General features: G+C 37.0%; 1 protein-coding gene across 3 annotated transcripts; it reads left to right on the forward strand.

Annotated features, from left to right (window-relative positions):
* The first annotated feature begins 18 nt into the window (after nucleotides 1–18).
* Nucleotides 19–21,688, forward strand: THAP4 (THAP domain containing 4). 3 transcript variants are annotated; one of them, XM_026701443.2, is made up of 6 exons: nucleotides 19–270; nucleotides 9,107–10,260; nucleotides 16,393–16,552; nucleotides 17,462–17,571; nucleotides 17,752–17,855; nucleotides 21,357–21,688. In XM_026701443.2, exons 1-6 carry the CDS (start codon nucleotides 188–190, stop codon nucleotides 21,474–21,476), a joined length of 1,731 nt encoding a protein of 576 aa, XP_026557228.1. In that variant the 5' UTR covers nucleotides 19–187; the 3' UTR covers nucleotides 21,477–21,688. The 3 variants fall into 3 exon arrangements, with proteins under 3 accessions (XP_026557228.1, XP_026557232.1, XP_087789250.1); XM_026701447.2 differs by having other exon boundaries at nucleotides 124–270; nucleotides 9,107–10,314; XM_087933124.1 differs by having other exon boundaries at nucleotides 146–542; nucleotides 9,107–10,314.
* The last annotated feature ends 523 nt before the right edge of the window (nucleotides 21,689–22,211 follow it).

Raw genomic sequence — 22,211 nt, forward strand, 5'->3', positions numbered from 1 at the left:
TCGCTTATATACTGTAGCACCGAAGGCATGTGGGGTGTAACTGAATGACAGCTTCTTCCGTACGGAAGTTACTCCGCAGGGTGTGGCGAGACAGCTGTGTGACTTGCTTGCCTTCGCCATCTTGTTGTACGGCTGAAAGGGGGGCGGAGAGGGGGGTGAGGCAGGGCCGCCCGTGCGGCCTCCAGCGATGGTGATCTGTTGCGCGGCACTGAATTGCTCCAACCGGCAGGGCAAAGGTCCCCGGGACAGAGTGGCCGTCTCTTTCCACAGGTAACCAGGGGGAGGGAGAGGAGCGCTCGCACCTGCCCGTCTCCTGCTTCGTACCTCGACACGGGGCTTCTCGAGGCGCACCTTTTCGATCGGGTGGACCGACGCAGAGCTTCCCGTTTCTCTTCCGCTCGCAGTTCTGTGACAGGCTGATGCCCCTCGAAGCTAAGCCCGGCCGCCCCCTTCACGTACCTTTTTGCACTCGCCTTCTGGGGAGTTGGACGGTTCTTTCGCCGACTTGCATCCCTCGTGCTGGTCTCTCCCAGACAGGCCAAGTGAGCATCCCTTCAACAATAGGGGACTAACTCCCCCCCCTCCCCCCCCAACAATAGGGACCAACTTCACCTCCATACACAGAGCCACACATGGAGGCGCAAAACCCATTTGTTGCCTTTCTCATCCTTCTTATTCTCTCTCCACCCCCCAAATTCTTCTTGCTATCTTTGCCCAGTTTAAGATAAAATGGTGAGAGAGGCTGCAACTCCTGTGGAAATGATTGCACATGTTTTGGGCTTTTTTCTTCTTTTCTTTTTTTGAGAAGGGAAGGAAAGGATCTGTACTTGCTTGGTTATAGTGACACCCCTGCCCCTATCCCTCCACTGTCACTCTGCACCATGGTTTTGTAGTTGAAGCATTCCAGTGTTAAGATATGCCTCAAGTTCTAGCTCTGATTTTTACTTATTTTTTTATTTATTAAATTTCGTATGTGGGACACAGATGCATGAGTAAGCAGTATTACTGTTGTTCACAAGTTTACCTGTTCTGTCTTGTCTGAGTTTTGCAAGTATACACCCACTGGAGAAACCAACTTTATTCAGTAGCAAATCTGTCTGTAGGTGGCTTATGGAGCAACCCGCTTTCATAAGAAAAAAAGCTGATGGTTCATTTTCCTGTCACATCCTAACCTCTTGTTTGCCCTGAGACGTGCCATATTTGCCAATCTTTGCAAGAGATAGATTGCATTCTAGAAGTATCAACTGAATATGGATTGGTTTTTAATCCAATATATACAGTAGTGTGTGGATCCTTATTTAAACTAGAAAAGGAACACATTACAGCTATGAGAAAATAAACAAAAAAAGTGACAGTACTCTTAAGTATACTATTAATGTAAAACAAGAAATGTCATCTCTGTGTACTCTATGTAAAACAACTATGAAGTATTCTTTTTTATTTATTTTGCGTATAGCAGAAAAAGAAATATATCTTTATTGTTACAGTGGATGGTTCCTAATATTTTTGATGTTGGTGTTAAAATGTAAACATTTTAAAAATTCAAACATTCAATAGTAGCCATTATTTCCTGTCCAAGATTAATTTTTTAAAAATGTGAAAGTGGTGCAAAGGTGAAAATATGCAAGATTAATTTAATTCAGTTGAAGAAATTTACATGAATTTAAGATAAGGGTTGGGTGGTGGCTAGTGACTTTGCTTAAAGTTAAAAGCATCAAATGAGATGCATCTAGAAATTCCCAAGTAAGGACAATGTCTGGCCCCTGTTTGCTACTCAAAACATTTTCAACATAGGAGTTTGATTCAATTATTACGAGTAGTGAGTATTCTTTGGATCCCATATTTTTCTTCTGCAATTGTCTTGATTTATTTTTGTGTGCATGTGAAATGAATTTATATTTTTGAAAAATATAAATGTGTGCTATTTAAAATATGAGTTTATTAGAAATAACCGTTGGTTTTTAATGAACTGAAGAAATCTATGGAGAGTTTCCTGTGTCATTATTTGATATGCACTATAATTAGTTTTGCTTGTCTCCATATTTTAAAGATGGCTTATAGTATTTGATTGTGTCAATTGTTTATTTTCTGGGACCAAAGTGGGAGATTGATTATACAAGAATAACTTCTTCAAGGAGTCTTTTCATTAATATATCTTTTTCCTGTTTCTTTGCTGTCAACTGAATCTTGCATTGTTTCCCAATCTAAAGCAACTTTGTTTAGATGCATTGTTTGTATTGTTTAGATTGCATTGTTCTTCCATCTAAACCACTCTAAACATTCCCTACCTAAAATGGAGTCATCTGTAACAGTTTTCCAAAATTGGTTAAAATTGAGTTATTTCAAAGAACTTTGAGGTGAATCGTGATATCTTCAAGCTTGTGTTGTGTGGTTTTAATTTTAAATTAAACTTAACAATGATTCTAATAGTTAAGTTTAATTGCTGTCAATCTCACCTCTTCCTGATCCTGCCTTTCTTCCACCAAGATGGCGGTGTGCTCACACACAGCGACCCCGAGCTCCCGGTATTAGTGTGTGGCATTTGGAATGATGGGTGTATCGATGTGTGTGTACAGTGTAGAGCAAGGAGCAAAATTTGCCTACACACGCATAGAGCTGCTAAACATCGGGCTTGCAAGTCTATCCGGGATTACCAGTGATTTTCAGCAGTCCCACAACATACCGAACTGCATAGCGAGGCTTCCAGGATCTCCATGGATTGTCGTTGGGTCAGGGAGATGCCAACAAAAGCGAAAGGAGTGGAAACAAAAACGTGGCTGTAGAGCTGGTCTGTTGGCTCAGCTCTGAAAGCAGACCCATAGACTAGTGCTGCCAATTGTCTTTTTAAGCAACACCAGATCCCTCATCCACAAAATTGATGAATTAGAGTGCAGATGGCAGCAAGCAGGCTTTTCCGCAAAAGTTGTGTGATGATTGTAATAGAGACCTGGTTACACCCAGCTATACCTGATGCGGAAGTGGAGTTGACAAGCCGAGTCATTTATTGCTCTGATAGAAATGGCGACTCCAGTAAGAGCAAGGGAGGAGGACTTTGTATCTATATACACAGTGACTGGTGTGTTAATAGTAGAGTAGCTTATACCTATTGCTCCCCAGATGTAGAACTGATAACTGTCACATGTAGACCATTTTATCTGTCTAGAGAAATCACTGATAATTATTATAGCTGTTTATATTCCACCTGATGCCAATGTCAGCGTGCTGCTTTCTAAGCTATATGACGTCATCTCCAGGCAGCGGCAAACTCACCCAGAGGGCGCTCTTGTTGTGGCTGGGGACTTCAATCAAGCCTGTTTAAAGACAGTTCTCCCTAAGTTTGTGCAGTATGTGCAATTTTTCACCAGAGGGAAGAACGCTTTAGATTGTGTGTACTCTAACCTGAAACAGGCATATAGAGTAATCCCCCTCCCCCACCTGGATACATCCAGCCATCTTTCACTTCTGTCATGCCTGAAGTACGTCCCTCTTAGAAAAAGAACTCATCTAGTCATGAAAATGGTTAAAATCTGGCCAGAGAGTGCTCTCAGTCAGCTGCAGGACTGTTTTGAAACCACTGAGTAGTGTGTATTTGAACATCAAGACCTGCATGAATACATTGATGCTGTACTCTCTTACATCAAAGTGTGCACTGACAGTGTACCAACGGACAAGTGCATCAGAGTGTATAGGAATTGTAAACCCTGGATGACTGTCGAGGTATGGACACTTCTGAGAGCCCAGGATTCTGCCTTTAAGGCAGGGGACAGGGATATATATATGTAGAGAGAGAGAGGCCCGGGCAAACCTTAGAAGAGGCATTAAGACAGCAAAACAACAATACAAATATAAGGTGGAGAACCACCTAGCAGATAACAACTTGAAGCAAGTGTGGCAGGGACTGCAGCATCTAACTAACTATAAGGGCAACAAAAGGAACACAATCAGTGCTGATGCCTCATTGGTAGAGGAGTTGAACAACTTTGCCTGCTACGAGGTGAAAAGACCAAACCCCGTAGCCTCTGCCTGCCAGCTTTCTGATTCCCAGACAATCACCCTATGCGAACATCAACTGAGAGCTGCACTGAAGGCTGTGAATCCCAGTAAAGCTGCAGGTCCAGATGGGGTGCTGGGGATAGTGGTAAAGACTTGTGGCGATCAATTAGCAGGGGTCCTGACAAAGATCTTTAATATCTCCCTGCAAATAGCCTGTGTTCCATCATGCTTGAAAACAGCCACTATTGTCCCAGTCCCCAAGAAAACAGCAATTAACTGTCTAAATGACTACAGACCTATTGCGTTAACGTCAGTAGTGATGAAATGCTTCGAAAGAGTGGTTTTCCAACACCTTAGGACATGTCTCCTACCAGACTTTGACAAACATCAGTTTGCCTACATGGGAACAGATTGACAGATGACACCATAGCTACTGCCTTACATTCTGTAGCGAGCCAGCTGGAGAAACCCAGAAACTATGTTAGGATGTTTTTCATTGACTACAGCTTGGCCTTCAATAATGTCCTGCCGAGTATCCTTATTGAAAAGCTGGCTGACTTGGATTTTCCCTCTTCCATCTGCGAATGGATCAAAGATTTTCAGAGGGACCAGCCACAAACAGTGAGGGCTGGGTCTTCACATCCACCTCCCTGAAGCTTAGCACTGTCTCCCCACAGGGCTGTGTGCTCAGTCCCTACCTGTACTCACTGTACACATGATTGTGTATTGTCTGACCCATCCACTGTGATCATTAAGTTCACAGATGATACTACATATTGGGTCTCATTACAGGTGGAGACAAAACAGCATACAGGGGGGAGGTTCAAAAATTATCCTCATGGTGCCTAGAAAACAACCTGCAACTAAACATTAGCAAGACAAAGGAGATGGTGTTAGACTTCCAGAAGAAGAGAAAGGAACCTGCCCCACTTTACATCAAGTGGGGCTGTGTGGAGAGAGTTTCCTCCTTTAAGATCCTGGGAGTCTACCTCAGCAAAGATCTCATCTGGAAAATCAACACAACCTAGGTGGCCAGAAAGGCCCAACAGAGACTCCATTTCCTTAGGATCTTGTGAAAGAATAAAGTGGAACAACGACTGATGACCTCCTTTTACCAGTCCACAATAGAAAGTGACCTCACATATTGCATTACGGTGTGATATGCTGGCTTGACAGCTGCGGATAGAAAGACATTACAGAGGGTGGTGAGCACAGCACAAAACATCGTGGGCTGTTCCCTGATACCACTAGATGACATTGCTAGGGCTCACTGCCTTAGAAGAGTGAGGAAAATTATCAGGGATGACTCACACTTCTTCACTCTCCTACCATCAGGTAGGAGATATAGAAGCATAGCTAGCCGCACCAACAGGCTGAAGAACAGTTTCTACCCGTGGGCTGTCAGACTTTTGAACAGAAAATAACTTCATGTCAACATAGTATAATAGACATGCAAGGCCGGCGGGTTGTGCAACAAGGTCACATAGCGTAATAAGGTTAGGACTGGGTTAGGGACTTCTGTCCTCACTGTGAGTTGTGTTGGGGGGGGGTACACGAAGGGAGGCTCAATCAGGCTCATTTTATACATTTTGTACTTGGACAATAAAGGTAATAATAAAAAGGGCAAAATAAATTATTACTGCTGCTTAACTTTTTCTGCTTAAAAATTGGAAATAGATGTGTGACATCTTTTTAAGGTTCCAACTATATAGTTCTAACTATATAACATATATGTGATTAAATTTCTTCTGTATCTTAACAAATGAAAAATGCTGGTCCCAATTATGGTAATAACTGGAGAAGAAATACATAATTTCTATAACAAGAGGTCTATATACATTTCTTTTGAGTAAGTTCCATTAAAATATTAAAACCGACTTTGAAACATGCTTAGAATTGCATGGTGTTCTCTAATTATGATTAGCTATAACATAAAATTTGAGTTTCACAAATATTTAGCCTTGACACACTTAACTAGAAATGGGTGAAAAGGGAAATATACTTACTTGATTAATTAAACACATTTACTAGTATATGGCTGCCCATTTCGCTGAGTATGTCTTTGGGCATATAACCAACAATTACAACAATGTCATAATGTCAGGTGCAAGAAATCAGGAAGCAAGTTCAAATGAATGTAAGTTTATTGTATGCTAGCACTTTCAACAAGAATCTGAACTACTAATGGTCAAAGCAAATTGGCGGTAGATAAGAATCTACATAATTCAAGATGGGCTAGACTTCAATCTCTTGTGGGCACGAAGGGATTGAGACTGATGGCATCCCTGATCCTGTCTCAGGGCTCAGCCTGATCACCTCCTATATCTATTAAAAACATTTTGAAAAATAAATAGAAATGAGTTCTGGAAGACCATTCATCTAAAAACACAATACAGCCATCCCATCACATGGAACTCTAATCTACATACACAGTTCATCTCACTAACTGATACCGCTTTCAGACTGCTGTTATTGCTAGAAAAAAAGTTGTAAAATTCAATTGGATTCAATTTTCTTCAACTTTAATATACTATTTAGTGTATTAAACTAAACGTTATTGCATTCTGGAACAATGGAGAACAGGTTTGAACTTGTATTTGACATCCTTTCAGGTACTTGAATAGTGCTTTCATATTTTCTGTTTCTTTAAAAACTAAATGGACCCAGCTATTTCTATCTATCTTTTAGATTGTGATTTCTAGTACCTTGATAATTATCATTGGACTTCTTTGAATGTGTTCCAGTTTCTCTGAATATTTCTTAAAGTATGATAGCCAGAATTGAACACAATACTTGAAGTGGGGGTGTAAGGTCAAAATAAAGGGAAGCTATAGTCCCATGATTTGGAGCTACTCTTTTTGTTGTAATCTAAAATTTTTGGTATCTCCTTGATGACTCATAGCTAGTTTAGAGCATTCTAAGAATTTCTTACATATAACCAAGTCAAGTATCCTCAATCTTTTGTTTGAATATTTGATTGTAGTTTCTGAAGAGAACTTTGTGTTTGATTCTATTCAATTTAATTATATTTTCATAGCCTGCTTTTCTAACTTACAAAACCATTCTGAATTTTTAATTATGTATTTCTGTATTAGCTATCTCATCCAATTCTTTGTCATTTTTAGTCTGTAGTTTGATCATATGCAGTGAATTGACTGAGAACCTTTGGGGCATAAATTCACTTGGGATTAATGTTTGGATGACATTATCTTTTAAAAGATAAAGATGACATAATCTTTTAAAATCTAATTGTTGAACTGCTTTTTGGAAATGATTGTTTCATAAAAATAGCTATTGAATATGTCAAAATCTAAAACAGCTCAGCATCTTTATAAAATACTGGTTTTAAAAATGTAATGAATGCTACTTTTGTCTACATATTATTTCTAACTTTTTCAGAAGATTGAGGTTTATTTAGTTTAATCTACAGTTGAAACTCAAAAAATTAGAATATTGTGCAAAAGTTCATTTATTTCAGTAATGCAACTTAAAAGGTGAAACTAATATATGAGATAGACTCATTACATGCAAAGCAAGATAGTTCAAGCCGTGATGTGCCATAATTGTGATGATTATGGCTTACAGCTCATGAAAACCCCAAATCCATAATCTCAGAAAATTAGAATATTACATGCAATCAATAAAACAAGGATTGTACATAGAACAATATCGGACCTTTGAAAAGTATACGTGTGCATATGTACTCAGTACTTGGTTTGGGCCCCTTTTGCAGCAATTACTGCCTCAATGCGGTGTGGCATGGAAGCTATCAGCCTGTGGCACTGCTGAGGTATTATGGAAGACCAGGATACTTCAATAGTGGCTTTCAGCTCTTCTGCATTGTTCAGTCTCATGTCTCTCATCTTTCTCTTGGCAATGCCCCATAGATTCTCTATGGGGTTCAGGTCAGGCGGGTTTGCTGGCGAATCAAGCACAGTAATCCCACGGTCACTGAACCAGGTTTTGGTACTTTTGGCACTGTGGGCAGGTGCCAAGTCCTGCTGGAAAATGAAGTCAGCATCCCCATAAAGCTCATCTGCGGAAGGAAGCATGAAGTGCTCCAAAATCTCCTGGTAGATGGCTGAATTGACCCTGTACTTAATGAAGCACAGTGGACCAACACCAGCAGATGCCATGGCTCCCCAAATCAACACAGACTGTGGAAACTTCACACTGGACTTCAAGCATCTTGCAGTGTGTGGCTCTCCATTCTTCCTCCAGACTCTGGGTCCTTGGTTTCCGAATGAGATGCAAAAGTTGCTCTCATCAGAAAAGAGGACTTTGGACCACTGAGCAACAGACCAGGTCTATTTTTCTTTCACCCAGGTAAGACGCTTCTGACGTTATTTGTTGTTCAGAAGTGACTTGACAAGAGGAATATGACATTTGAAGTCCCTGTCCTGGATCTGTCTCTGTGTGGTGGCTCTTGATGCACTGACTCCAGCCTCAGTCCACTCCTTGTAAAAGTCCCCAATACTTTTGAATGGCCTTTTCCTGACAATCCTCTCCAGGCTGCGGTCATCCCTGCTGCTTGTGCACCTTTTTCTTCCACACTTTTCCCTTCCACATAACTTTCTATTAATGTGCTTTGATACAGCACTTTGAGAACATTCAACTTCTTTTGCAATTACCTTTTGAGGCTTTCCCTCCTTATGGAGGGTGTCAATGATGGTTTTCTGCACGACTGTCAGGTCAGCAGTCTTTCCCATGATTGTGCTTCCTACTGAACCAGACTGAGAGACCATTTAAAGGCTCAGGAACCCTTTGCAGGTGTTATGGCTTAATTAGCTGATTAGAGTGGGACACTTTAAGCCTAGAATATTGAACTTTTTCACAATATTCTAATTTTCTGAGATTGTGGATTTGGGGTTTTCGTGAGCTGTAAGCCATAATCATCTCAATTATGGCACATCACAGCTTGAAGTATCTTGCTTTGCATGTAATGAGCCTATCTCATATATTAGTTTCACCTTTTAAGTTGCATTACTGAAATAAATGAACCTTTGCACGATATTCTAACTTTTCGAGTTTCACCTGTATGTATTTTCATAATTTCAAGAGAGAAAAAAAATAAATGTATGTAGTAACTTTCTGCTTTTATGCTTCTTTGAAGGTTTCCATTAAAGGATTCAAAGCGACTAATCCAGTGGTTGAAAGCAGTGCAACGGGACAATTGGATTCCCACCAAGTATTCTTTTCTCTGCAGTGAACACTTCACTAAAGACAGTTTTTCAAAACGGCTGGAAGACCAGCATCGGTTTCTGAAACCTACCGCCATCCCATCTATATTCCATATTTCTGAACCAAGGGGAAACAGCAGGGGTTATCTCAAAAGAAAGAGAAAAATAATAACCCAGACTCTACAAAGAAATGGCAATCAATCAAATGAAGGAAGTGGGGAGGTAGTTGAGGGAACCTTATCATCTGGCCAAGACTTGCTTGTGGAAGGAACTAATAATATGGAGCACATGACTCTTCAAGCTGAAATTGGGTCAATGACTGAGCAGGGGGAGAATTTTCAGGTCCAACTTGAAGGTTCTCTCCGAAGGATGTTAGCAGATAACTTAGTTACAAAAGTTACTCAGCATAAGCCAGAAAACCATTCTGTTGAGGACCATTCTGAAGTGGTTATCCATCCAGGAAGTTTCAAAATTGATAAAAATGGTATATCAGAGGATGACTTCACACCTCCGGTGTCAGGTGCATGTAAATTTATTGGATCCCTTCATTCTTACAGCTTTTTCTCCAAGCATACTAGAGAGAAATCATCATTTCCAAAGGAACCACTAGAAAGAAAAAGGTTAAGGAGAAGTGCGGAATCAAACTCTGGTAACAACTCTATGGAGCAGGACACGAGGTTTAGAGAAGCCTCCTCTACTTCTTCTCTTACTGCTATCCCCCAGAAATCTTCCCAAAGCATGTCTGCATCCCCTGCAGATCTGACCCCTAAACCAGCCACAGAAGCTGTAGTAGGTCAGAAGGGAGAGACTGATGCCAACCCCATGTCAATCAATGAGGTCATTATGTCTGCTTCAGGAGCGTGCAAGCTCATTGATTCCCTTCATTCCTACTGCTTCTCCTCTAGGCAAAGTAAAAGTCAAGTGTGTTGTTTGAGAGAACAAGTAGAAAAGAAGAATGGAGAGCTGAAGCAGCTGAGGCAAAAAATCAGCCGCTCTGACAGCCAGGTTAGAAAGCTGAAGGAAAAGCTGGATGAGCTGAAGAGGATTAATTTCCCCTTCTTGAACAACCTGTTGTCCCAGGACTGTGGTTAGTATTCTCTGCACTTTCACAGCTGAGAAAAATTGATGGCAAAATATGCAGGTATCTAGCATAAAATATGACGTTTCTTTTTTTCTGTTCAAGAAATATTCACATTGCCTCTTGCCCTAGCTCTTTCTCGCAATACTATTATATTCTTCACTCCTTCCTCTATATCCTCCAGTTTTATTGTTCTCAAGATCTGGCCCTGCTTGCCTAGAAGAGATTCTCATCCATCACTGTCTTATCCCATGAACTTTCTGCATCATTTGGCTTCCCTTGTCTGAGTTGCTACTACTAGTTGCAGAAATCCCATCTAAATGTCCTCTAATTACCATAATCCCAACCAAGATCAATTATATTTCCACTCTCCCCAAGTAGACTCCACTTGTATCCATAATTGGTGGAAAATATCATCCTTGACTTCTGACTCCCCAAACCTACTCTGATTATTTTCTGTCTTGCAACTGGAGAAGAGCATATATCCTTATCAACAGATCCAACCCATATACTCCACTTTTATTAACTTTTCCTTTATCCTCCCTTATCCTCACCTCAAATAGATTGTTTTTCCAAATAACCTTCCATAAGACCGGTTCTATCTACCACTTTTCCAAAACTAGCCAGTGGTCCTCATAGAATAGTTGAAGTCATGGTCATTTCCTATATGTTTTCTCCTTGTTCAAAGGTGAAGGCAGTCAAGTGGCCTCACATAATAGTCCTTATGGATATACCCAACCAAGCCAAATATGAGGCTTGAACAGGTAGCAACACTTCCAGAAAGATAGAGTCTGCTTCTGTTGCCTATAATGCTCTGGGACATCCATCCCATTTTACCAGTTGTCTCTCTTTCAGACCACTTTCACTGTTCTACTCACTCCTTGGATGCCATCAGTGTCTTCTACTATCTGGCATCTCCAACATTCCATGGTCACATTTAACTAATTCCCACCTAGATTTTCCTTTGTTGCATACAGTATAAACTCAATTTGTCTTTCTTCCCTTCCATTTTGTCTTCAACTGAGTTCTTTCTTCTCCAGTAAGCTGACATACTAATGCTTCCATCTTCTCATCTCATAGTTCACCAGCTCACTTTCACTAATCTTAATTTCTTTTCGCTTCATGCTGCTGCGCAGTAACTCCCCCCTCATTATTATTAATATTTTATTAAATTTAAATTTCAGAAATGAATATCCTAAGAGATAAAATTAATTCTGTTTGATCTGGAGGCTTGGCTGTCAAGTGGTGGAATACAGACCTAAAAAATATAGGTCATGCCAAAAATATAACTGAACCAGCATTTGAACAAAGTTTCAAACATGAATTACACCCAGAATGGAAAAGAAACAAAGATGAAATGCTATGGGTAATAGCTATAGTTACAGAATCTTGCAAGTCTTGAATGTGTTGCCATCCTCCTTCACTTTATCTTATTGTGAATAGGAGGGCTTGTTTTTTTTCAAATTAGTTTCTTGGCCAGACTCGGTTGTCTGTCAATCAATCTAGTTTCTTGGTAGTGACTGTTCCTCCTGTCCTTCACACCCATTTCCTATGTTCTTTACAAGTAAACTGTACATTTAGTAATGCAAATTTACTAAAGCCCGAAAATGGCCAAATGATGTGGCCCTGTATCCTTCCAGTTGGGAATTGGCAAATCCTGCCTTTCACTCCTAATATTGAGGTTATCAGCACTAGGGACCAGGGTTGTTTCCCTTCAGTAATGATTTAAAACAGCAAAAGAAAAAAATGTTTCAAATGAGGTCAGAATGCTTTCCTTGCCAGCATTCCAAGACCTCCTAATGGTGGGTATTCTTTGTCCCAATTTCAATTATACCACTGATTATAGCTACTGTCCCAAAGAAATGTATGAAAGCCATGCACTTTAAGTTAAAAGAACAAATGTTACATTTGAGATTGTGATGGAAACATTTAGAATTTTTATATAATGTGAGTTAAGCACCAAAGAATTAGCCATTTGGACTGTTATGATTTGGCATTACAATAATCCCTATTGGTGTAATTTTTAATGATCTACTAAACTATGGCTTTAGTTATGTCATATGTGCTACACAGAAGAACAGATTTCATACTTCTGAGGGATGATTACTGTTACTTATTAATTTGTTTAATGAGGATAAAAAACACAGATATATTTTTGGTATTCTGTAGGAGAAATTATGTACACATTTCTTTTGTGTTGGAAACCAATTGCTGCCAACCAATTGTTCAGATTTTTATATAATATTTATTCTGAATGCCTAATTTATCTAATCCTTTAAATTTATTTTTAAAATAGGACACAATTTAATAGGAGTATGTTGTCGATTTATTTAACAAAATTTATATCCTTTCTCAATCGTGATAAATATGGGAGGGAACCCACAGAAAAACATTCAAAAGAAGAAAACATGAATAACATTTAAAACCAGATAGTCAAGGCATTTTGAAGAAACTTAAGTGTCAGAAACAAACTGGATCAAATTGTTAATGGAGATTTTGTGTTACGCATTACTTAGAAGATCTGCACTGACAGTCATTTTTTTCTGGTCCTGGCTTGAGCAGAATTAAATTACAGTAGTATATTGATGTTTCTGCATGATCTGCCCATTGATTTCATATTTAAGCTAAATAGCATAGGATGCAGGATTGAACTCTGCTGCATCAGAGTTTTCCTTCTGAGAAACAGGTAGACAAGGTCAGATAATTAATAAAGTTTCTTATCATAGAATATTTTCAAGGGTCACTTGCTCTATTTTCCCTTTTATATACATTTCTCCTTGGGTGGTGGTGGAAATGTCCGGTAGATAGAACTAAATCTGCTTTAGTTCTGTGCCATATCGCACTTTCCAAACAAGAAATCTAGGAACTACATTTATACTATATTGGTTACAGTTACCTGATGCTGCTGTTTAAATCTTGTCAAAAGAACCCATGGGGCCACATTGCCCTTTTAATATTTCCTAATTAGATTATAACCCTGATTAGATTTATAATTCTTTATATTTTACCAATAAAGAGAATATTTGTAACTCAGGGTTGAAATGAGGAGTCCTTGGTGTTTTGTGAGCTTGGTTGTTTTCTTGAAGAGGTTGCCATACCCAAACTAGGTAACATCATCAATGCAAGTGATGATAGGCTAACACTGATGCATGTTACCTAGTTTGGGTAATGAAATATCTGCAAGAAAACAACCAAATTCAGAGAGCACCCAGGACCCTTAATTTATGCTTGGGACATAAATTTATTTTCGAATATCACTCATAATGAACTGTAATATTGTTGAGGTACATTTTCATTTATAAATGTATATAAGCTGCCACCATTTCTATCTCTTGTTTACATAGCTTATAAAAAAGAAAGCCTGGCAAATTAGATTTCATTAGCAAAACAACTATTTAGCCATGCTAACATTTCTCAGTCTGGCTTTTAACTTTCTCCTTCTTTGTTTCTGCCCTGTTTTACAAGCTGAATACAGTACTGAATGCTTGCCTTTGTTTTATGGGATGCTAGTATGTGCCTTACTTTTATGAAAAAGCAGAAGGAACCAAAAAGAATTGTGAGTCACAATCTATGCCGAACTTTCAGATCAATTCTGCATAACTTGTTAAACTTGACTACAAATCCCAGAAAACACTGCAATAACCTTTATAGAGTCCAAAGATTGTTTCCTGTTTTGTCTTAGATTGTTTGCAGCTTCTCATGGAGGCTAGGGAAAGGATTAGTGATCTTAAGTAAGCAAGCTATAAATAATATTGCAAAATATGGCCAGTCGTGAAATCCAAACAGGTACTGTGTAAAAAAGCTGCTTTTTAAAATTGAAGTACTTATACATGATGAATATTAGAGATGTGGCTTATGTTTTATGTACTGTATATTAAATTACACTGCTGATTGCTATTTTTTTCCTTTGCATGTAGAAAACATTTAAATCTGGAGTACTGCACAGACAGTAAATTCTATAATGTTTGAATTTGTACTGATTGTTGATTGTTTCTGAACCCATGATAGTACCAAAAATAGAAAATTCCAGATTTGCACACTCTTTCTCCTACTTTGTTAATGTTAAGGACCAGGAAGTTCCTATATGTTTTTGAATTCAATTATGTCAATGTTTGCGGTGGCAAGAATTTGGCTAACATTCAGCTCAATTTCCAGGGCATGAATGCTAACAAAATATTGTTGTGTTCAAGATATATAAATACTTAAAATGTATAGCATATTATTATTTTTCTGTGACTGATCATTTCTCAGTAATTTAGTCCTCATAAATACTATAATACATAATAAGCTTTTAAACTCTACTATTTTTATACTATTTACTATTAATTGCATCTTAATAGCACAACTATTAGATGAACTATTCAGAAGGGGATTATCAAGTTGATAGGTTAACTGTAACATTTGTAATGTTTATTAGTTTTTTACTATTTCAGTAAATGTAGTTCCATGAGTTTCCCCTTTTCAAAATAATTATAATTATAAAATTGTAGTAGATAGGTGTCAAAAATTTTAAAATTATGTAACCATACTAATTTATTAGAAAACAATATACATTCAGTGAAATTATGAGCTCCTTGCAGCTGTTCAATTAAGTACTATTGCAGCATTTGCAATGTAAAATAGGAGATTTGAATTGCACCAAACAGCATTTAGCATAGTACTAAAAGGAGGGAGAGGATGAACAAGAACAACTTAGGCACTGCTTAGGCAGTGTTTTTATGTGGCTTTTGGTGAAGCCTACTGGTTAATAATATGCAATATTTTGTTTTGGATCAGTTTTCTAAGTTAGGGAACTATTTATATTTCACCATTCTCTTTGGTTTAATTCAATCCAAAAATAAAAATAAAACTTCTTGCATGATCAGTTGGAAAATTAGTCAAATTATGACATAGAAGAATAAATCAAATTGTGAGCAAAATGATTTGTAGCAAATTATTAAAATGTGTCTTTTGGTTTTTAGATCAGTTTTTATATTTAAATTGTAAAATCATGATATAAAATTTCTACTGCATGCCAGTATATTTAATAAGTTATATTCCTTTATTTGTTCCACCCACAAAAAAGGGGGGAGAATACCCAGGGCTGGTTGTGTACTTATATGTCAGTACTCAGCTGCATCAAAATATCTGATTTCTCTATTAATGTTTGTCGGTAGCTGTCACATTCATCCCTAGGGAAATTTAAAAATAGTTTTAAGTGTGATTGCAGTTGGCTTACTCAAACAATAGCATAGTTCATCCTTTTATCTCTTACATCCTTTTCTTCATTCATTGTTAATAGCCACCAATACATTCTAATCCCGTTCCCAATCAATTTTCATTTTTTCCCCTTCTGATCCCTAAAAATCTAAAGCCATGGAGTTGTTAGTGACTTAGTTGCCCTCTTCATTCCCTCCTTGAGTTAGTGTGTTTAGTTTATGTGTAGGTATGTGTCAGTGAGAATATATGGAAGTGTAATGCCTACAGAGCATGTATTTAACTTGAATTTGTGAATAGCTTTCTATTATGCATGATGATGCAGTTATGGTTGCAGTTCCATAAGCAAATATAAGTTAAACATTTGCAAAATGTTGCTTAATTTGAAAAGTAATAGTGCTGTTTATGTTTTGAGTTGCTATGATGTGAGTTCATCCACTAGATGGTAGTAAAAACACTTCTTTAGCCTCACTTCATTTTTCAAGTTTTGTTATTTGAATTCATTCCCCCCCAAAAATCTTACCGGTTTTTAGTTTCCATTCCATGGAAACACTGACTCCAAATTCAGCACTGTCCTAAGCTTCATATAATCGTAAGAAAATAGATTTCCTTAGACTCCTAAAATAATTCTTTTAAAGTAGATTATTGTCTATGATAGTTTCCAAGAAGCCCCGCCTGATATCTGTGGAACAAAATTAACTTGAATATTTTTTTTACAAATACAGTACTCCATTGATTTTCTTCAGGTTTTCTCCAAATTCAAAAGAATACATTTTTAATAAAATGTTTAGAATACATTTGATTTTGCAATTAGAAAGCTGATATTATAAGGATCTGTTTATCATTTCTTCTGGAATTTTATACAACTTATTAAAGAAGATTGCCTATTGCTACTTTCAAAAAACTGGTACAGTTTGATTACTCTCAGATTGCTTATTTATTTAGAAACTGCACAGTTGAATCCTGTGATTGAACCACTCTCCTGGATGCTGGGCACATGGCTTTCAGATCCCCCAGGAGATGGTACCTTCCCTTCAATGAAGCCCTTCCAATATCTTGAAGAAGTGCACATCTCTCACGTTGGTCAACCCATGCTGAATTTCTCGTGAGTTTTCTGGATTTTTTTTCATATGTTTAAGAAGAATACCTCTGAAACAATATGTAGTAAATAATCTACTGCTATGACTTCCTAAATATTAATGAGGTATAAAGAAAACCTTAACTACATAGAATGCTGGTATACTAATTTTAGGAGAAAACCCCTTTCTACACTGTAAGCCCTCAAACGATTGCCACAGAAACCTTGATTTTCTCTTCGTTAATTGTTAATAATTAGAAACACTTTAACTCTTTGTGGGCTAGCTCAAGAGTATTGGTGATTTTTACATTACTTGCATAACTTTTTGGGAACCATCTAAGCTAGAAATAAGCATCTAACCTTACTTTGTGTAGCATGAAGGAATGAAAGTATAGAAACTATTCTGTTACATCATAAATGTAGGAAAGGAAACAAGGAAGTTATGTGGGAAAGCATGGGTTTTTTGCCTATATCCCTTTTGGATTTTCTGTTTAGAAATAGCACTATTTTCCAGTATTAATCATCATGAACTGATTAAGATGATCAATGAACAACAATTTATAATGAGCAAGAATTTGGGGCATTTTGTGCCTACAGGAAACGCAGTATCCTATTATTTTTGCATATCTATTTCTGAATGTCAGATAGTCCAATAGTTATCTAATGACATCGATAAATTATTTTCTGAATCAAGACTATAAAAATGGTCCAATATTTTAGCAGAGAGAGGTATATCTTGCTTCAGACAATAATTTTACTTTACATTTGAATACTGTTCAATAGTACTTCAGGTTTCCTACTTAAAAAGAGTATATGAGAATGCCACTCACATTTCTTTCATTCAAATAATATTGGGGGCAAATGAATGAATGAATTCTGATTTATGTGGATTTGTTAACAGAAGAATGCAGATAGTACTGTTTTTTATCCCAACAGTTTCAATGCTTTCCATCCAGACACTAAGAAACCAATGCATCGAGAATGTGGATTTATCCGCATCCAACCTGACACTAACAAGGTGGCCTTCATTAGTGCTCAGAACACAGGTATCAATCTTATTGCATTAGCTGTTTTTAATCCCAGTTTTGAACTTGATTTTCCTGAAAGCATTTAGAAAATTTTCTGCTATCTACCCTTTTGTTTTCGTAAATGATTGGTTTGGAGGTATATTTGATATAGTTCTGTGAATCCTATGTGTATCAAGTTTGTTTGTTTGTTTTATGTAGGGTTGGTGGAAGTAGAAGAGGGAGAGGTAAATGGGCAAGAGCTTTCTATAGCTTCCAACTCAGTAGCAAGGATTTCCTTTGCCAAGAAACCTCATGTAGAGCAAGTAAGTATGCTTAATTGTAATGTAGTTGATGAATATGTACTCGGTATCCTATTGCTAGCCCAAACAATATAATTCTTCTGTTACATTCCCCAGAAACTGTTATATTTCTGGTCAATTCCATTCTATACATTTGTAATATTTTCTATAATTATTAATTATACAGCATTTTTTTCCTTAAATACAAAACACAAAAAGTGATTGAAGACATATTTATGATGAACCTTTGGAATTTCTGAAGAACCTGTAATGTTTTGCTGTTGGACAAAGTAAAGTGAGAACAATGGCTTCTAATGCTACTGAAAATTATTTTTCTATTCAATTAAACCACAACTATTTTTTAAATTATTGTCAAATTAAGCATTCCTCAGGACTTATACCAATGACTAGGTGGATGGGCCAGAAAACTCGGGTGTTGTATCATCACTTGTGTTCTCTAGTTGTGTTCCTAGTTATATTACCATTGTGGAAAATGACTAGCTATTTTGTAAACATGGATTTTAATTGAATCATTAGAGATTATGCTTCTAATATTTTGTCATCATTTGACTTTTCCATTTAGTTTTAGCTAAGTGAAAACTAAAGTAATGAAATGGAATTTAGAGTTAAGACATTTGCAGCTAATTCTACGGTACTAGAGTACATTTGCTTGATGCAAAGGTTTCTTTGTGCTATTATAATATTTAAAACTCTTCAAATAGTAATTTTACTCACATTCCTGCATCACTGCTAGGATTTTCCATCTAGTCCAGTGATCTGATCCTCCTGGTTTTAAGACTGGTAGAGCAGAGGCTATTTTGTACTGTTTTCCATAGATTCTGATGCTCTGGTGGAGTTTTGCATGTCCCCAAACCACACTGTTTTCAATTTGGTCAAGATGAATCTGTGGACTGTGAGATTGGATACTAGACTTAGAATGGTTTGAAAATCAGTATCTCAGATTCTTAAGTACTCCTGGCCTTTTTACACCCAAATGGGAAGAGGGTCTCCAAAGAGAATCCTAGAAGTTGAAGACTGCTTTTAGCTCTTGCTAGACAAGTTGGTTTAAAATGATATCTAAGAACTAGTGCGATCAGATGCGGGGGGGGGGGTAGCACTAATTAATGTGATAATACCAGGCTATGGAACCCACAGTTTGGACCTGCAAAGATAGCTTTCAAAAACTTGCACTGGAAAGTTTTAAGGATATTATAATTTATAAAAGTACAAATCTGAATCCCTATACAGAAGGTTCAAAATAATCATAGCATGAAAGACCTTGTCGACTTTGTGAATACATTAAGCAACACTGGTCAGTCAAGAGAAATCAAGATAAGGAGGTCTGAATCTGAAGTCCAAGATATTTATAAGTTCACACCTGTTCTATGGGAATCCCTTTAATTGCCCATTTATGCATATCTAATCAAATATTTGGAGTTGTAAAGAATATAGAATTAAAGTCAAATGGTAGATTGGGATTGAGGTTAAATAAAAATGGCGACTTGGATTGTTCTTCACAAATCTTTATGATGTGCAATATAAATACTAGTTAAAGTATGAGAATCTTTGAGATTGAGTACGTGTGTGCTAATTTACCAATTCTTCCAAAAAAACCAATAACAAAATACTTTTACCTGCAAAACATAAATATAAAAAGATTTATTCTGAAACAAATCCAGAAAACGCTGAGAGCAGCTTGATCACATAAGACAAAAGACAAGCTGCTTTCACAATTAAGTTAAAATGTTTGCTTTAAAGTTATCTTGTTTCTCTTTGAGTGGAGTAGTAGCATTCTTATTCTCTTTAACTAGTGATCAAAGATTTCTAGAGTTATGGAAGAGCAAAGATATTTATAGCAGCTATCAGTTTTTAGCCAAAATCTTTGGTCAAACTGTCCCAGTGCCCTCAATGTCCCTTCACAGGACGTAGTTCGTGCCCTCCTGATCTTTCTTGCTACCTTTCTCTCAACTAGCTTCAAATAGTCTTAAGTGAAGTGCCCAGAACTGGACACAATAAGTGAAGTGCTTAGAACAGGACACAATACTCGATAGAGTTTGACTTTATTCAAACAGTTCTTGTGAGTACTGCATGAAAGTACTGTTCATGCAATCTAAAATTTCATTTGCTTTTTTTTTTTTTGCAGCCACTTGCAGCCACATTAATAGTCTTAAAGTTTGGAATAATTTGCTGGTCCAAATTCTTTTACATAGCTATTACTCTGAATCAGGTCTCCCCCTTTCTATATCTTTAAGTGAATCTTAAGTGAAGAGCTCTGTTTTGATATTTACTATACTATTTCTTAGTAATTATGTAACAATAGTGAATTTCACAACCATACACCCCAAAAAGTCAATTCAGAAATTGAAAATATGGTGTAAGGTGCTGGAGTAGAAGCCAAATCCCCAAATTCTACTTCTAGTCTTAGCTCTGGATTGGGAAACCAGGACACACCTATTTGTCAACCTGCACAGAACTAGCCTTGTAGATTATGATCCATAAACTTCACTAAAGAGGCCTTTATCTTGCAGTGGATTGATTTGGGATATAAAAAGAGTAAAATCTCTAAAAATAGATTTTATTGCAGTAGTTGTCTTTTTTCATAATCTATCCCTGAAAATAATTGGTCCATTAATAGACATTGGTCTGTTAATGTTATTACTGTGCAATTTTTATTATGCATCTGTACCAGGCAAACTGTTTTGCAAGTTGTTTTGAATACTTGCCCCAAAAGAACAACTTTTGGCAGAATTTCTTGGGGAGGGTTTTGCAATCCCGGGTATTTCATTCTCATTCTACAAGTAACTATTTCAAAGGAACAAAGGGCACCAATAGATTCAAAATCTAGATGAGAAACAGAATTGTTTTTTAGAATTTGATGAGCATTGCAGACCAGTATTGGTATGTGAAACTTATTTTACTTATTTATTTTGATCTAGCCTTTATTATTTTTGTATATAACTCAAGGTGATGAACATACCTAATAGCCTTCCACCTCCTATTTTCCCCACAATCCTTTGAGGTGAGATGGGCTATTAATAAACTTTGACATAATATCCTGTAATTTTCAAAGGTATTTAATCGTAAACTATTCTACCTCTCTTTTTAAGAATTACTATTAGGTTTATTACTTACAACTGTTTAATTGTAACTTGACAAATTAGAAGCAAATGTAAATATGCAAAGCAAAGAGATCACCATGATTTATTGACAGATTTCTGTACTTTTATTCTAAGGGTACCCAATAGTCTGTCCTTTTTGTATTACATACCAATATTCTGGTTTGTGTTCAGAAGTCTTCTAAAAAGGTTTCTCCTCCTCCTTCCAATAAGTGTCAAATGAAAAGATAAACGTTGAAATAAGCCACAATATCCTGCTTGGAATTTTGCGAGGATTTGAAGTATGCATATTACAGTAGTACTTGGGAACATTTTTATTTATGTCCCTTCATCTTAATTTGTTTTGCTGTTTTCTTGAATTCTAAACAGAATCCAATAATACATAATGTCTTTTTTATATTCTTTTTAGATTACTAGAAAATTCAGGCTCAATTCTGAGGGGAAACTAGAACAGACAGTCTCTATGTCAACTACTACGCAACCAATGACTCAGCACCTTCATATAACATACAAAAAAGTGATTCCTTAAAAAGTTGGATTTGTTTCATGAAGAAAAAGACATTGCATGGAGAGAACTGAAGTAGATTGAAAGTGAAATATGACGTTGCATCTTCACAACCCAATTCATAACCAAGAGTAGAACTGCAGTTGCTGAAGGAGTTTATTTTCAGTTTCTGTAATAGTAGATTTAAACAAAACCAAACAAAATCGAAAGCCAATAAAAAAGCTTTTATTTTTAAAGGTGTGACTTGTAGCAGCATTGTGAAATTAAAAATAATTGCAAAGGGATGCATTAAAACTTCCAAAATGTATTATTTATAAAATAATGAAAATTAAAGGGATTTTATCTTGGGAGTTTTCTTTTGGTACAATTTGGATTTACAAATAAATATTGCATGCAAAGGGAGATTGCAGATGATTCTATTTCAATGCTGGCCAAAGTTCAAATCTGTTAATTACATCATGATAGTAGTATAGTAACCACTACCTGCTTAATGCTAAATGACCAATGATGAATCTGTAGTTCATGTCCAAATGTGGCTTGGGAGTCCTTTGCCCCTATACTTGAAGCCCATATGGATGGAAGTCCTGATTTCCCAAAATAACCCGCACAGAAGATACTGTCCATAAATGAAAGGGAGATGCTGTAAACCTTATTTTAAGAGTGAATAACTGAATCATTCCTTTCCTGCTTCTACTTCCTTTTTCAGAGAATTCAGAGTTTTGAGTTGTTGGGAATGAGTCAATTTTCCTTTTCCGAATT

Source organism: Pseudonaja textilis, chromosome 4 (assembly GCF_049901715.1).
Source record: "Pseudonaja textilis isolate UNSWEBS1 chromosome 4, rPseTex1.2, whole genome shotgun sequence".
NCBI lineage: Eukaryota > Metazoa > Chordata > Lepidosauria > Squamata > Elapidae > Pseudonaja > Pseudonaja textilis.